Source organism: Dipodomys merriami, unplaced genomic scaffold, assembly GCF_024711535.1.
Source record: "Dipodomys merriami isolate MVZ:Mamm:240054 unplaced genomic scaffold, mDipMer1.0.p SCAF_110, whole genome shotgun sequence".
In the NCBI taxonomy this organism is placed as follows: Eukaryota; Metazoa; Chordata; class Mammalia; order Rodentia; family Heteromyidae; genus Dipodomys; species Dipodomys merriami.
The window spans coordinates 370,300-386,970 of NW_027202383.1; the positions used below are offsets into that span (position 1 = coordinate 370,300).

A 16,671-nucleotide genomic window follows, 5' to 3' on the forward strand; every position below is an offset into this window, starting at 1 on the left:
TATTTTTTAGATCAGAGCAAGTAACTAAGACCTCTAAAGGTGAAACTACAGATATAGGGGGACTGCTGCCTTAATTCTTTGGTTTTTTTTTGTGTGTGGGGGACTAGTCCTAGGCCTTGAACTCAGGGCATGAGTGCTGTCCCTGAGCTCTTTTGCTCAAGACTGTCATTCTACTATTTGAGCCACAGCTCCACTCCCAGCTTTTTGCTGGCTAACTGGAGATAAAGAGTCTCACAGCGGATGTGAGGGTGATCTGGCTGCGACATCTGTCACCCACTGATGGCCAGGGTTGATTGGGCTGATCTGGCTGGTGAGGCAGGTGTCCCCTTCTTCCCTCACCGCTCCATGTACATCCCTCCCGAAGCTGCGCGGTCGGCTCAGTCCAAGAGGACGACCATCCCCCATAGAGGAGGACCGGTGTTCAGTCAAGGGTATAAGAGTAGCTGCGCTCCCCTGCTAGAACCTCCAAACAAGCTCTCAAGAGTCTCACAGGTTGGCTTTGAACAGTCCTCAGATTTCAGCCTTCTGAATAGGATTACAGGATTACACCAGCACCTGGCCTCTGAATGTATTTATAATAGCTGTTTTCATATTTTTAGTAAATCCAATGTCCACGCAATCTAAAAAGTTTAATGGACAATAGACAGCTTTTTCTCAACCTATTTCTCACATATTTACACACATATATATGTGTATGTGCATATACACCTCTATCTCCATCTTTATCTATATCTATAGCTGACTATGTTGGATTATCTAGTGTAGGTATTCTGTATTCTGACTCTGTGCTGGGTTTTGTTTCTTAACTTGAAGGTAATCTGCTGCATATCACACCCAGAGTACATGGCAGCTGAGGTCTGCTCAGTGCTTTGAAGTCTTTTACTTTTGAGCCTTCCTCTGGAGGTTGCCCTATGTCTGCAAGTAAAGAGCTGTGTTTGAATACTTCAAGCCAGTAAGGGGCCTGCCTCCGGGCAGGATCTGCATGGTAGGCGCTCATCCAGAGTTCCAGCCTTTTCAAGTCAGCTCAGCTCTTACTCTCCCCCACTGGAGCCTCTCAGACTCCTGCAGTCACAAGTGTTGTGTGGAGATGGCAGTCTTAAGGCTCTCTCTGTGAAACATAGGAACCAAGGCTCAGCCAGTGTACATTTTCTGCCATCTACTCCAAGTCCAGCCAATCACCTCTGACAATGAAGACACCACATGCATGGCCTGACCTGCCCCAAAATGGTTTGGATGAGTTGATCCAGCTTTAGAGATATTTTCTGGAAAATAAAATGTAACAACTATTCTAACCAGTATCTTAAAAAAAAGAAAAAAAAACCTGTCAAGTAGAACTGTTTTTATAGCATAGCATGGATATACCACTTCTGGGGGAGATAAGCCAAGTCCCACCAAAGATCCTGCAGGTCAGAAACTTACACAAGGGGTATGAAGACTGCCAGATGCCAGTAGGGAGAGGAAACCAAGGTCTACAGGTGGAAACCCATCTCTGAGTTTGCTACACTAGTAGAAAAAACTCAAGCCCACTTACTTTGCCACTGTAAGACTGCCCAGCCATCTTCACTTGCTTTGCAGTTGTAAGAATGTCCAGCCATCTCCAGAGATTCAGAGGCTCTTTGGTTCCCAGTCACTCTAGAGTGCTGCTGTCTTCTGAAGGGTAACTAAAGTCTCTCCAGGATCACACGATACTTTGTTTTTATTCAGGAAGCATAGTATGATGCTTTGGTATGCTTATACATTTGGTTTATAATCACATCAAAATTATTGCTAACTATAGCAATATTTATCACCTCATATATTTATTATTTCTTTGTGGTAAGAACATTTCCAAATCTTCTTTTCCCACTCTTTTGAAATACTCAACATACCCCTATTGAGCAACAGAACACCAGAATTTACTTCTCCTGTGTAACTTGTACAATCTCTCCCCCCCCCATCCTCAGCTTTTGCTACCCACTCTTCTATTCTCTGTGTCTGAGATGAGCTTCCCACAAATTGTAGGATACTTCAATCTTTCTTATAAATGAATAGTATTGCATTGCTTATATATCCCACACTTTCTGTAACCACTCATCTGTTGATTAACATGTTGATTTCACATCTGGCTATCATGAATAGTGCTGCAGTAATCTAACATATATTGGATAGAGGTGTGTGTGTGTGTGTGTGTGTGTGTGTGTGTGTGTGTGTGTGTGTGTGTGTGTGTGTGTGTGTGTGTGTGTGTGTGTGTGTGTGTGTGTGTGTGTGTGTGTGTGTGTGTGTGTGTAGTAATCTAACATATATTGGATAGAGGTGTGTGTGTGTGTGTATGTGTGTGTGTGTGTGTGTGTGTGTGTACATTTGCATGCTATGACTGAAGCTTAAATTCAAGGACTTGCACTCTCACTTGGCTTTTTTGCTTAAGGCTGGAACTCTACCACTTGAGCCATACTTGTTACTTTCAGCTTTTTTTCTGTATAATCTGAGGTAAGAGTCTTATGGTCTTTTCTTTTTTTTTTTCTTTTTGGATCCGGTCATGGGGCCTGAACTCTGGGCCTGGGCGCTGTCCCTCAGCTCTTCAGCTCAAGGTTAGCGCTCTACCACTTGAGCCACAGCGCCACTTCCGGCTTTTTTCTTTTTGCTTATGTGGTGCTGAGGAATGGAACCCAGGGTCTCATGCATGCAAGGCAAGCACTTTACCACTGAGCCACCTTCCCAGACCCTCTTATGGTCTTTTCTGTCTGGAATGGTTTCAGACCTCAGCCTACTAAGTAGCTATGATTACAGAAATGAGCAACCAGAGGCTGGCTGATAGTTGACAGATTGATGTTTATTTCCTTTGGATATATACTTAGTAATGGGACTCTGGGTCATATGACAGTTCTATTTTTATTTTTTTAAGATCCTCAAAAGCAAAAACAGACAATGGGATTTCATGAAAGTGAAAAAAAAAACCTCCTGCATAAGAAAATAATCAACAGAGTGAAAAATCCACCTTCTGAATGGGAAAATATATCTACAAAACTGCTGATGAACAGGTATCAGTATTTTTCCCTGAATAGATGGACTGATTCTGGTATTTACTGACACACTTGAATCTTTCCTGGAGATCTGCATATCATCTTACAGTCCCTTAACAAAAACTGCTATCCCTAGGAAGTCAAAGGCTTGCTGGGTTATTCTGACCAGGTGTTTCCTTATAAGAACAAAGGGATTTTAGGACTTACACAAGTAATAAAAGCCAAAAAGGATTTTGTTCTTTTACAAACCCCTAACCATTAGAAAAAAGAAAGGAGCTTAGCTATATTCACTATACAAGACACAATATGACACTAACACTTGAAGTCAATAGATTCTTTTCTCAAGCCCCTTTGTCTCCAGATGAAGAAATGAAACAAGCTACCTAGCTGTTGTTCAGTGCTTTGCTTTGTTTTTGAAATGGAACATTTCTTCATTCCCACACCTAGATGAGTAATGTAATAAAGTCATTGAATTGTTTACAAAGAAATTTTTCAAAGTTGATTCCAGTTCACAAATAAAATTAGCTGTTGGCCTTAAATAAGATTATTTGTCCTTCAGATGATAAAACAGTAATATACAATAATAATATATCATAGTTTACATCAAGACTCAAGACCTTTGGCTATCATCTAAAAATATCATTTGAATAGCAGCCTCTAGTATCTCAACATACAGGTACAAAAGTTAAAGCTTTTAGCATCACCAAAAACTACACTTGCCTGCCAGGCGCTAGTGGCTCACACCTGTAATCCTAGCTACTCAGGAGACAGATTTGAGGAGTTTGAAGCTACCTCGGGTAAGAACATCTGTGAGACTCCTAGCTCCAATTAACCACCAGAAAACTGCAAGTGTGCTATAGCTCAAGTGTTAAGAGCAAAAGAGCTCAAGGACAGAACCCAGGCCTTGAGTTCAAGCCCCAGAACTGACAAGAACAAAAGCTATATTCAACTGAGCACGAGGCCCTCATGCCTGAAATTCTTAGCTACTAGGGAGGCTGAGATTTAGAGGATCAAAGTTTGAGGCTACCCTGGGCAGAAAAGTACAAAATGACCAACCAAAGATAGGGCTGGGGCATGGCTCAAGTGGTAGAGTACCAGTCCTACAAGCAAGGCAAGTAAGCAAGACATTGAGTTAAACCTCAGTATTGCCAAAACAAACTACATCCAACTGGGATGTGTCTGAAGTTGTAGAGTATACACCTAACATTCATGAGGTCCTGGGTAATTTGAGATGAGGATCAGGAAGAAGACCACATTACATCTGACAATTACCACAAGAGACATTTATCCACAAAGACACATTACAGGCTATTTGCATTGCTACTTCTCTGGGGGAAAAATACTTCCTTTATCAAAAAAAGAAAAAGAAATGTACGCACACCTGACATATAACTGTAACTCTTTGTATATCACCTCTATAATAACAACAAAAAATTAAAATAAAAACATTAAATCCTAAAGGCAAGGGCAACCAGAAAGACTGCATGAGTTTCAGTCCTTTGCAGCCCACATTTTATTTGGTTCATATTGCAAATGATCGAGGAGGTGGGAAGAAGAAAAAGACACCACATGCTGAGCTAGGGAGAGCCTCTCAGAAACCAGAGCACGGAAGAATTATGTACTAGGAAAATGATGAGCATGGGAGTAGAGTCCTTCTTCCCCTGGGCTTCAAACATGTATTTTAATCATTTACCACTGTAATAAGGACGAGGTCCTAGGGAGGTAACATGGTACAGGACTCATGCAAGCCCAGGAGGCAGACTCTGCTACACAGGTGGCACACCACTCTGCCTCACACATATTTTTCCATTTTAACAACAGTGAAATTAAGAACGCCATACAACTGATGGTGTTTGATCATTTTTCGTGATACAGCTAAAAAAAATCAAGGTTATCTTGTATTTAATGAGATAGTGTCTTCTTTCATTTTCACTAGCATCCTAGGAGGTATTACTACCACTCCCAACTAACAAATTGGGAAACTGAGGCTAGAAAAGAAGCTAGGCAATAGGAACGCAGTGATCAACCTAATGATGTAAGGCTGAGAAGGTAGTGTGGAAATAGGAGCCAGCTGACCCTGAGAGCAAGTGCAGATCGTTCAGCATAGAATGGGAACATACCCAGCTTTGTAAGCAGCAAAGATCCACTCCACTGGGAAGGGAGAAAGGACTTCAAACAGGGTCACAGATGGACAGGGCTAGGAAAGACAGCATGAACTCACGTGGGGGCACAAAGAAACCAAGTGTAAAACAGTAGCAATGTGTATGCAACTACAAATGGCTCATTATGACCACAAGGCTGAGGAGCCATGCTAGAAACAGAGTGGAAAGGCAGGCTGGGGCCCTCAACAGAAGCCAGACCAGAGTTTAAAGCCCGAGAGAGGCAAGATCACACAGACACCAAAAAGAACACCTGGGCAGCAGGGCACAGGACAAAACAGAGGCCAGAGTACCAGCTTGTAATGTGAGGGCCAGTGCAAAACAATGAACAAATGAGCCGCAGAGAAATAATGCACCTAAGGTATCAGGAGAGAAACTACAGCAGCAAAAGACCAACCCTCTTACCAAAGGGTTACTATATCCTAGGTACTATATTAAATGCTGTACAAATGTTGAGTCAACCTTAGGAAGGTGAAGCACAGACAGTTCTTAGTCGTTAAATTTCCCCACTATGTCACTTTATCTCTTTCCATAAATACTCTCTATGTAAATATTGTTAGCTGGACATAGTGGAGACTGCCTGTAATTACAGCATTTAGGAGGCAGAGACATGCACATCACAGGTTTCAGGATAGCCTGGAATACCCAGAGAGACCATGTCTCAAAAAATAAAACAAAAAGGACTGTTTATTAAGTTAATAATAACAAAAGTCACTATTTTTCCCAGAAGTTAATTTATCTAAAAGTGTTTTAAAGTAATATTTTTAGTCAACTAACATTAAAGTACTACATAAGTGTGGGTAGCTCATGCCTGTAATCCTAGCTACTCAGGAAACAAAGATCTGAGGATGGCAGTTCAAAGCCAACATGGGCAGGAAAGTCCATGATACTCTTATCTCCAAAAAACTACTCACAAAAGTTGAAGTGGCACTGTGGCTCAAGTGGTAGAGAGCTAGCACTGAGCAAAAGGAGCTCAGGGAACAGGGCCCAGGCTGTATGGTACTTATTCAATGACACACTCGTGTAATTTTAACAGTTCATGCTTAAAAATAATATGGTACAATGGTTAAAAAAAAAAAAGAATGAGCTCAGGTGAAATCAGATCCACCTAGTTCAAACCCTAGAGCCTCTACTCTAGGGAAATGAATGTATTAGTGAAATGAATGTATCAGCCCCATCCTGTGGGCTGTGGCTTAGGCAGAGTGACAGTCACTGGGCTTAGCTCAATGACTGGTACAAAGTAACTACTGAAACATGAGTTATTAAGAGAATACAGTAATATCAAAAGTCACTTTAAGAGTTCAGAATTATAGTTTTCTACTGAAATCCAGCAATCCCATATCACTTTGGAATATGGTCCATAAAGAAAAAAAAATCTTGTCTACTTTCCCTCCTGCTACTTTTTAATCACTCATGAAGTCACAGAACTCCCTAGAGAAATTAATATCTTCCCCATGGAGTTTCTGCTGAGCAACTAACTACTACTCATCAGCTTCACAGGACAATTCCTCAAATGGCTTGCAGCTTCTGATGACCAGGCAGCAATTCCAAAACTATGTTTCACTCCTAGTAGAGGCAATGTATTTGCTTTTCAATCTAGGAAGCCACGGTGTAGGAGGCAGGTTAGAACCGGCAAAAAATATGAAAGTGGATCCTGGTACTATCTCCCCTTCCAGATATGGTAGAATGAGACTTAGGTCACATCAGCTAAAGCTGCCTCTTCGTTCTCTAATTCCATTCCACTTTGCCTTCACCTCTTTTCTGCTGCTCTATGGTGAGCTCAGGAAGCAGAAAGTAAGAAGAAAGGCAGAGAGCACTCCCACAAAACCACACAAACAGCCCCAGACAGCGTGGGATCTAGGAACATTGCCTGAATGAACAAACTGCCTGGAAATCTCTTTACTACCAGGACTAAAATCCAGCCAAAAACAAACAAACAAACAACCACCACCAGATTTTCAAAACAAGGTTCAAAAGTAAAAGCCACAAATATTCACCTAGTAGCATGCAAGAGAGCCGACAATCCCACTTACTGAACTCACTGGATGAAAGGTGAGTCAACTATTCTGCCAAGAATTCAGATTCTGAACCAAAGTAAGCTCAGTTCATGGAGCTAAAGTCTACAGGTTCAATGTTTATAGGCTCTGACATAACATCACCAAGAACAGTGATCCTTGAAAGCATCTCATAGAGTTTAAATACCTCTCCTTGGTGTCCAAATCCTTTATACCAATAAAAGTTTCCCTTGACTCCCACCACATAATGTATATAAGCTACTCAGCTTAGAGACTGAAATAATACAACCAAGCCCCACAAGGTCAAAGTCCCAAAGCTATATGAATTCAATTCATATGTGTCTCATTCCAAATCAGGGTAAGGCTACCTGATGGAGGTCACAGGTTGAATATGGTATTTTCTTGGGTTCTACTCTGCCATCAATTTTATAATCAATAAACAGACTTCTGAGGAAAATATCTCATTAATACTTGCCAGTGTTTTAAAATAATGGCATTTTTGCATAATGTTTCAAACTGCTTCATCCTACCAGTCAGTGGCTGACACACAGCTGGATTTCCTCTTAGTCAGCTGCCCCTCCTTCTCAGCCCTCAGTGATCACACTGTGGTGGCAGTCTGGCTTAAGCTCCATGAGGTGACAGAGTCAGTCTCTTTCAGTCATCACAGAATCCCAGCATCACTGCTAGCTGCTGTCTGGATGACCATGCTAACATGCCCAGCTCACTGTTTCTGAGGGCAGGGATGGCTGGCATCACCATTACTGCTGAGATCTGAACCTGTGGCGCACAATGAGGCTGGTCCAAATTAGGGGAGATGGGTGCTGAACTACATGACGGGAGGTTTAATATCCTCTTACAAAATACACCATGCACAATGTGGCAACACAAGAGACATGTGCAATTTTACTGTGAACTCTTACAGAGTTATGTTCTTTTCTTGAGGTCATGAATTGTTCTTTGAAAACCTCCAGTTATAAAGAAAATATTTCAGCTTAACGTCTCAAGGCTAGTGGGCTTTCCCATTCTTTGTTTTAACCATTCCACATTTCTATTTATATGAATAATAGCAGTTCTCTTGTACTATTTTAAAAATGTGAGATTATTTATTCCCACAGAAAAGTTAAAAAACAAAAAAATGAAATACAAGAAGGCTGTTTGGTTCCCACACCCATGCACAAAGGAATTATTTAGCACATTAGAATACCAAAACCCAGACTCATGGTGCCCTTTCTCTGGGGAAAATGCTGTTCTAAAGCTAACCGGTGTGCCTGAAGCATATGCTTCTTCCCTCCCTCTTCTTCAATAAGGTGGAAAGGGGTACCCCATGATCCTATCTTCATTCCTGAGAACAGAGACGGAGGGGCAGGGGACCCCATCCTCATCCTTGAGAGCAGAGACAGAGGGGCAGGGACCCCGTCCTCATCCTTGAGAGCAGAGGCAGAGGGGCAGGGGACCCCTCCTCATATCTGAGAACAGAGGCAGAGGGGCAGGGGGACCCCATCCTAATGCCTGAGAACAAAGACAGAGGGGCAGGGGACCCCGTGCTCATCCCTGAGAACAGAGGCAGAGGGGCAGGGGGACCCCATTCTAATGTCTGAGAACAGAGGCAGAGGGGCAGGGGGACCCCATCCTCATGTCTGAGAACAGAGGCAGAGGGGCAGGGGGACCCCATCCTAATGCCTGAGAACAGAGGCAGAGGGGCAGGGGACCCCATCCTAATTTCTGAGAACAGAGGCAGAGGGGCAGGGGACCTCATCCTAATGTCTGAGATCAGAGACAGAGGGGCAGGGGGACCCCATCCTCATGTCTGAGAACAGAGGCAGAGGGGCAGGGGAACCCCATCCTAATGTCTGAGAACAGAGGCAGAGGGGCAGGGGACCCCATCCTAATGCCTGAGAACAGAGGCAGAGGGGCAGGGGAACACCATCCTCATCCCTGAGAACAGAGGCAGAGGGGCAGGGGACCCCATCCTATTTTCTGAGAACAGAGGTAGAGGGACAGGGGAAACCCAGCCTCATCCCTGAGAACAGAGACAGAGGGGCAGGGGGACCCCATCCTAATGTCACACAGAGATAGAAGTGGGGGGGACCAATCCTTAGCCCTGAGAAAGAGATACAAGTGTGGAGGGGGTGGAACTCATCATTATCCCTGAAACAGAAATGGAAGAGTGGGGGCTGGGGGGACGACCTGTCCTCTTCTCTGAGAACAGGGATGGCAGTGTAGCACTAGGCATCCCATTAAACGAGACACTGCTCAGGAGTGGGAGGTAAAAACTGTGGCCAAACAGCAGGAGCTCTAGGACACCTGACACAGTCAAGCACTTTGCCCCTTCTTTCCTTCAGTGATGAATACTGAGAACACAACTCCTAGTACTGTATCATACCCAGAAAACAAATTAAGCAAGTTATGACTGCTACGGCGTAATTTGAAGGCTCAAGCAACATGTATCTCAAAGATCAGCAAGAGAGAAAGAAGTGGAGAGGAAGAACACTCTAGACTGAAGGCAGAGAGGGGAAAGCCTGTCGAAGGAGGAGACAGAATGCTCTCCAGCTGGGCCATGAGAACGAGGAAGAGAGGTTGGCAGAGGACGAAGAAAGCAGACTTCACCCTACACTGACTATTTGGTCAAATACTTACTGAGTACCCTCCACGTGCCAGGCACTCTGCTGTCCCCTTGAGATGGAAAAGTAAGCCAGGAGAAGGGCACAGTGTTACATACGGGTACCCCGGTGACTTGGGAGGTAGAGGGAGGAGGACTGCAGGCACAGGTTGGGGGGGGGGGTCGGGGGGAGAGTTGGAGGGGGAGATTTTAGGGGGAAATACACTTGATGGCTAGTCTCATCATACATTAATGAAAGCATTCCAACACATAGGGATTATTCTCATAACCAGATCATAGTTTTATGACACATTCATTCTAAATCATATATACTAGGTAAATGCTAGATATAAAAAAGAATGTAAAGTCAGGCGTGTAATACATAACTATAATCCCAGCACTCAGGAGAATGAGGTAGGATCATAAGTTTAAGGCTAGACTGAGCCAGCCATTAGAAAGACTGCTTCAAAAGAACAAAGAACCAAGGAGGGGAAGGCGCCGGGTCTCCTCTCCTGCCCTCACGCGGCCATCCTCCTCACCATCCTTCCATTCCCGCTATCTAGCAAGCTGACTGTACCATGCACGGTATCCATGCTACCTCTTCAGCTAGCTAGGGCCTTTGACTCAAATTCACACACCATATTGTCCAGGAAGGTCTTGCTGCTAGGTGGGTTACTCCTACAAACTCGCCACTCACCAGAGCTCCTGGCACATGACATTAAAACAGACTTCAGGGCTGGGAAGGTGGCTTGGTGGTAGAGTGCTTGCCTAGCATACATGAAGGCATGCGTTCAATTCCTCAGTACCACATACACAGAAAAGGTCAGACGTGGTGCTGTGGTTCAAGTGGTAGAGCTCTAGCTTTGAGCAAAAGAAGCCCAGGGGCAGTGCCCAGACCCTGAGTTCAGGCCCTAGGACCGGGGAAGGGGAGACATCATACACTTTCCACCAGCCCAAGTCCTTGAGGAAAGAAGCTGCAGGACAGGGTCCAGAACAAAGTGGAAGTTTGGTCAAAAAAATAAAATTAATATAAGCATGAGTCAAGAAACCAATAAACAGTCCTTATAGGACTCCTTTCTGCCACAAAACCAGGAAGTGACCTTGCATTAGATTGAGGCTGACAAGTGCAGTTCAGAAAATCAACCTCAACTCTTCTCTTCACCTTGATGGAGTGCACCTGTCCCCCACTATGCCTTATGCAAAACCTGCTTGTCTGAAGCCTGAGCAAATCTGGTTGTCAGACAAACCCCATGGTCAGTCCCTCTCCCCAGCATCAGATGTCCTGTGAGTGACTAAAGTCAAAGAAACTGACAGGATGGCATCAGATGGAACTGACCCCAGGGCACAGCAGAGGGGAAAGTGTCTAGTGACAGATGGATAAACGGGAGGCTCCCTTCAGGTCCTGAGCTGACACAAGCAAGCGCCACTTCAGAGAGAGAACCAGGACAAACACATTTTGGGCCCAGCACTTCATGGGCCCCAGAAGGCCTGCAGCTGCTGTCCAGAATGCATGACACATGGCGGGGGTAGAAGGAGGGAGGGAGGGAGGGAGGGAGGGAGGGAGTATATGAATGACAGTCAATGAATATAAACTGAATATAAACTTGGAGACAGTTCTAAAACAGATGTTGTCAAAACCTGAAGGAGAGCAACTTACTTTTTCTCATCCTACCTCTCCAGAAAGATTCTCATGTCTGCTGATATCTATTATTTCTTTATTTCACACAAGATAAAGGACAAACTACCTGTGATAAATTATGTGGATGAGTTTAAGGCAAATGAAACAAAGCTACTGAAAGAGATGCTGATTGAAGTCACCATCATCTGGCGGCAGGGCCTGGCTGGAACTGTCCATTCATAAAGCCAGGCACCAGTCCTCTGAAGTGGTAAGGCCTTCAGCAGATGCCAAGCCAGCAATCTCTCCCTTCCCCAGATTCTGTGGGGAGGCAGAAAGCAATAAGGTGATACTACTATCCAGAGAAACAAAGCAGAGAAAAGGGAGAAAGTCAGTACTGAGAACAAGGAAGTTGGAGCTGGGAAGGTGGCTCATTGGTAGAGTGCTTGCCTTGCATGCATGAGACCCTGGGTTCGATTCCTCAGTACCACATGAGCAGAAAAAGCCAGAAGTGGCACTGTGGCTCAAGCGGTAGAGCACTAGTCTTGAGCTGAAGAGCTGAGGGACAGTGCCCAGGCTCAGAATTCGGGCCCCACAACCAACAGATTGTATGGATGTAAGGGGAAAATTCACTCATAAATATCACACATTGTGGGGTTGCAACAATTCCACTGTGGCTTGTCAAGTGTTGCCATGCAAAGAAAATGTACAATCAGCCAGTACTATCTCCTACAGAATCTGAATCAATGGTCCTCTAGGCATCTATTTAATCATCTCCAAGATCATGCACAATATTTCACACACCACATTATCAAACATTCTCACCATAACTAATGGTGTTCTTCCTTGAGACAAACATATGCACTTTCACATTTCAACTAATGGCAGCAAATTCTACCTCAGTAGTCCAAAGACAGAGCAAACCTGCTCAACACTCAAGTGTTGAAAGGGAGTGATCACAGTTCCCCTTTGATATGGAAGCTTCCTTCCTTTCAGAGTCAAGATTCTTTCTGACCCTTTATTCTTTTAATACTGAAAACGGTGGTTGGTTATGAACACCCATGTATTTGCTTAAATGAGAAAATATACAAAATCCTTAAACCAACTTTAAAAACTTTTAATTTGAAGATTGATCTTCCTTATTGAATTAACCTTTATAAAGTTTATCTTACGGGGCTGGAAATGCGGCTTAGTGGTAGAGTGCCTGCCTAGCATGCATGAAGCCCTGGGTTCGATTCCTCAGTATCACATAAACAGAAAAAGCCAGAAGTGGAGCTGTGGCTCAAGTGGCAGAGTGCTAGCCTTGAGCCAAAGAAGCTCAGGGACAGTGCCCAGGCCCTGAGAGTTCAAGCCACAGGACTGGGGAAAAAAAAGTTTACCTTATTTTTAGCAGCTTTATATAAGGCATAAATTTACATGTTGTAGAATTCACCTAGTTTAAGTTCACAATCCAGTGATCTTAGTTCATTGCCAGTATCAGGCTCCAGGTTTAGAATCCTTCCATTATTCCCCCAAATTCCCTCATTCCTATGTGCAGTCAGTCCTCATTCCTATCTCCAGCCCAGCACCCAGCAATCTCTGGTCTACTATCACTCACTTTCCTTTTATAGAAATTTCATATAAATGGGACCACACACACTGCAGTATTTTGTGTCTGGCTTCTTTCATTTCACATGTAGTTTATGAGATTCATTCATGTTGTAACATATTCCTAGTTCAGTAATACTCCATACCGAGGATGTGCCCAAGTTTATAGAAGCTCATAGCCACAGGTTGTTACACTCTGTGGTAGTATAAATAGCACTGGTATGGAATGGACTTTCATCACTTCTGGAACACTGTTACTAGACTACAGGTCAGGATGTGTTTAATTATTTAAGACTAACCATACCCAGCTTCCCCTGGGGTGCCCCATTCACATTTCCTCCTGTAGTCCTAGCTACTCAGGAGGCTAAGATCCGAGGATCACAGTTCAAAGACAGCCTAGGCAGATTATCTACAATAACCACAAAAAGCTGGATGTGGAGCTATGGTTCAAGTGGTTCAGGGACAGTGCCTGAGTCCCAGGTTCAAGCCCCAAGACTGGCACAAAAATAATTATAATAATGTCTATCTCTTTACCTCAATAATAATATCTCTATCCCAAAATAATTATAATCATCATATTATTTGGCTTCTAATTATAAGTTACCACTATTATCATTCAGTTCTCTAGTTATACTAACCACTGAATGTGGATAACACTGTCCAGTAGGCTAGGGACACTGATGGAACAAAAGTGAGAAAGAAGGAAGTCAGAAGCACAAGCTCGCTCCATTCTCCCGAGTGAGCACATCTAATGCTATCACCTATGGGCATCACAGTCCAGCTTCTTCAGTCAACACAGACTCTCAACAGTGATTCTCCAGGCAACTTCCAGCTCTGCAACTTTGGACAAAGGCTGTATCAATGGGTCCTCCTTGTTCTGAAGCTTCTAGCTTCTTAGACTAAGAAGATACGAGGATTCCCTGTTTCTCCAGCATGCAGACAGTCACTGAAGGACTATCCTGCCTCCAACAGTATAAGCCACTCTATTAATCCTTCTTATGACCCACATGTGCCTCTGTTCCTCTAGGGAAGCCCAACTAACAAGAAAGCACATCACCACAGAGGAGGTGGCCAATAATATCAAAAGACAGAAGACACAAATAAAGACACAAAAGTGAGAAAGGAGGAAGTCAGAAGCACAAGCTCGCTCCATTCTCCCGAGTGAGCACATCTAATGCTATCACCTATGCACATCACAGTCCAGCTTCTAGTAATGGATCTGATTCCTTATGTAAAACTCTTATAGCCATGTGTTTCAGAATTCAGAAATAATGTTTTATCAAGTATCACATGTCAGTAATATTTAGAATGCTGTACAGTCTGTCCTTGAGTTTCAAGCAAGTATCTTTTTTTATAACCCTGCTCCCAAATTTACATGTCCAGACCAGAGCTACCTATTTCCTACCACCTGTCTAACTAGGTATCAGCTTCTATTATGCAACTCACAGCTACCTTAAAGTCAACATTCATTTACTCAGAAAATTACTGTGTTAGGGACTGAATACCCACCTAAAATGCTCTATTTGCTCAACAAATTTCTTACCTCAGGAAACAGGGCTGTGTCTCCTTCACTGTTCAAGTGGAGAACCTGGTATATCCTCGACACTTTCCTGTGCTGCCTATCTAAACCTCTCTCCAGTATATTCACTTCAGTCCATATCTCCACTGATATTATCTATGGACTAAGCCTGGAGTTATTAATTAGAAGCAATCCTGCGCTCAAGTGACATCTAAAACCATCTAGAAACACTTCTGGTTGTCACAATTCAGGGGAGCTGTAGATGCTAGAACATCCAATGGGTAGAAACCAGGAACGCTACTAAATATCCCATAATATCCAATCAGTCCTGAACATCAAAGAATATCCATCCTAAAATGTCAGCAGTACTGTGATTGAAAAGCTTAAGTAAGCAGAGGAATGATGTATACCAATAGTGTTTATATTAATGGCAGTTCCTTGAGAAACTATTATAACCCATAACTATCTTCGAGTGTAATAAGTAATGCTCTATTAAAATGCAATGCACATGTACATGTGAACAAGCTGAACACTCACTTGTGCATGCTCTCCACTCCTATCACAATCATGATGCAGTAGGAAATCCCACTTTGTACAAGAAAATGTAAGGCATACCTAGAAAAGGCAAGAAGAGTATGGTAAGAAGAAGTCACAAATATCAGGTTCCAATAATATAAGATAAAAAGTATTTAGTATTAGCCAAAACATTCCTATATTCAAAAGCAGGGAACACCTGGAGAAGGCGTCTCATACCACAGGCCCTAAGAGCTAGACAAATAAAACCAACCCCAAGCTGTGCCCAGGGAATCCACATCACCTAGCAACACAAAAGCAGTGTGGGATTATGTGGTTCAAGGATTACAGCTTTCTTCATAACTCAAGAAACAATTACTTAGAAAAAAAGTAAGAAACATGGATTTCAGAAAAGCTCTGACAGAATACCTGCTATTTCTCCAAACTTTTCCTATATGTGCTTTATAATCTGCTTTTATATTCTGAGCATTACTCATAAAACAACAAAAAGAACTAAATATTACAATTTTCTAAGAAATATTCAAATCTATCCTCAAACTATAACATAAATCTAGTTATTTCTTAACTTTCTGTATTGTAGATCCATAACAACATTCTAACTTATGACAGTACTTTCTAATATTTTGGTATAGAAATCAAACATTAAATACTTCACAAAATTTAGGCAAAGTACAATTTGAATCTCAGGGACTAAAATCAATCTGAATTATCACTGCAATTATAATTGGGGGTGGGGGGAGATATATGCTCTCAATTTTCTTTCTAACTTTGATGGCACAGTTTATGATAACAATTTCAAATCATTATACACAGTTTATTAATAAGGGTCTTAACCTATAGTTAAAATAACTTTTTAACTTACTCATTATGGAATAACCAGCACCTCCAGGTTTAACAAACCCCAGTTGTTTAAATTTGACATTATAAATAAGCTGTATTTTTATACTCCAGACATATCATAAATAAGGAGTAATACACTCCAAAGCAGATTCACAGGAGAAATCTGCTTCACTATTAGACAGAGAAGTTTGTCTGTACTACACACACACACACACACACACACACACACACACACACAGAGAGAAAGAGAGAGAGAGAGAGAGAGAGAGAGAGAGAGAGAGAGAGAGAGAGAGAGAGAGAGAGAGAAAACCACACTTAACTACAGTGCTGCTATTATCAGAGGGCTAGGAGGACGCAGAAAACCTTATACACGCACAAACGGAAACAGAAAGATGCTTTTAAAACAAATTCCTCCCGATTAAAATACTTTTGAAAATTACCTCCTCTTCACTGCTCTAACACTAACAATTCACTAACACATGTGAACATGGAAAGGGGGACTGATAGATATTTCTTTAAGGACTCTGAAAATGGGTTAGAACTCATAAAAGTTACTTATCTTACAAAATGAAAATATGATTGAGTGCTGGGGAATTTTTCCTTCAGGATGAATAAAATGCCACTATAAGCAAAGGACTATAAGCCAAGGACCAGGACCACTCTGCTTTTTTTTTTTTTTTTTGGTCGGCCGTGGGGCTTGAACTCTGGGCCTGGGCGCTGTCCCTCAGCTCTTCAGCTCAAGGCGAGCGCTCTACCACTTGAGCTACAGCACCACTTCCCAGGACCACTCTGAAGCTGCAGTTT

The 16,671-nt window shown here is 42.8% G+C and overlaps 1 protein-coding gene across 1 annotated transcript in view; it reads right to left on the minus strand.

Moving 5' to 3' along the window:
• Mboat2 (membrane bound O-acyltransferase domain containing 2) overlaps positions 1 to 16,671 on the minus strand; it is a 118,674-nt gene that overhangs the window by 60,261 nt on the left and 41,742 nt on the right. The window contains exon 3 of the mRNA XM_070015230.1: positions 15,031 to 15,108. Within this exon, the coding sequence (XP_069871331.1) occupies positions 15,031 to 15,108 (78 nt within the window). The remainder of the gene's footprint in view (positions 1 to 15,030; positions 15,109 to 16,671) is intronic.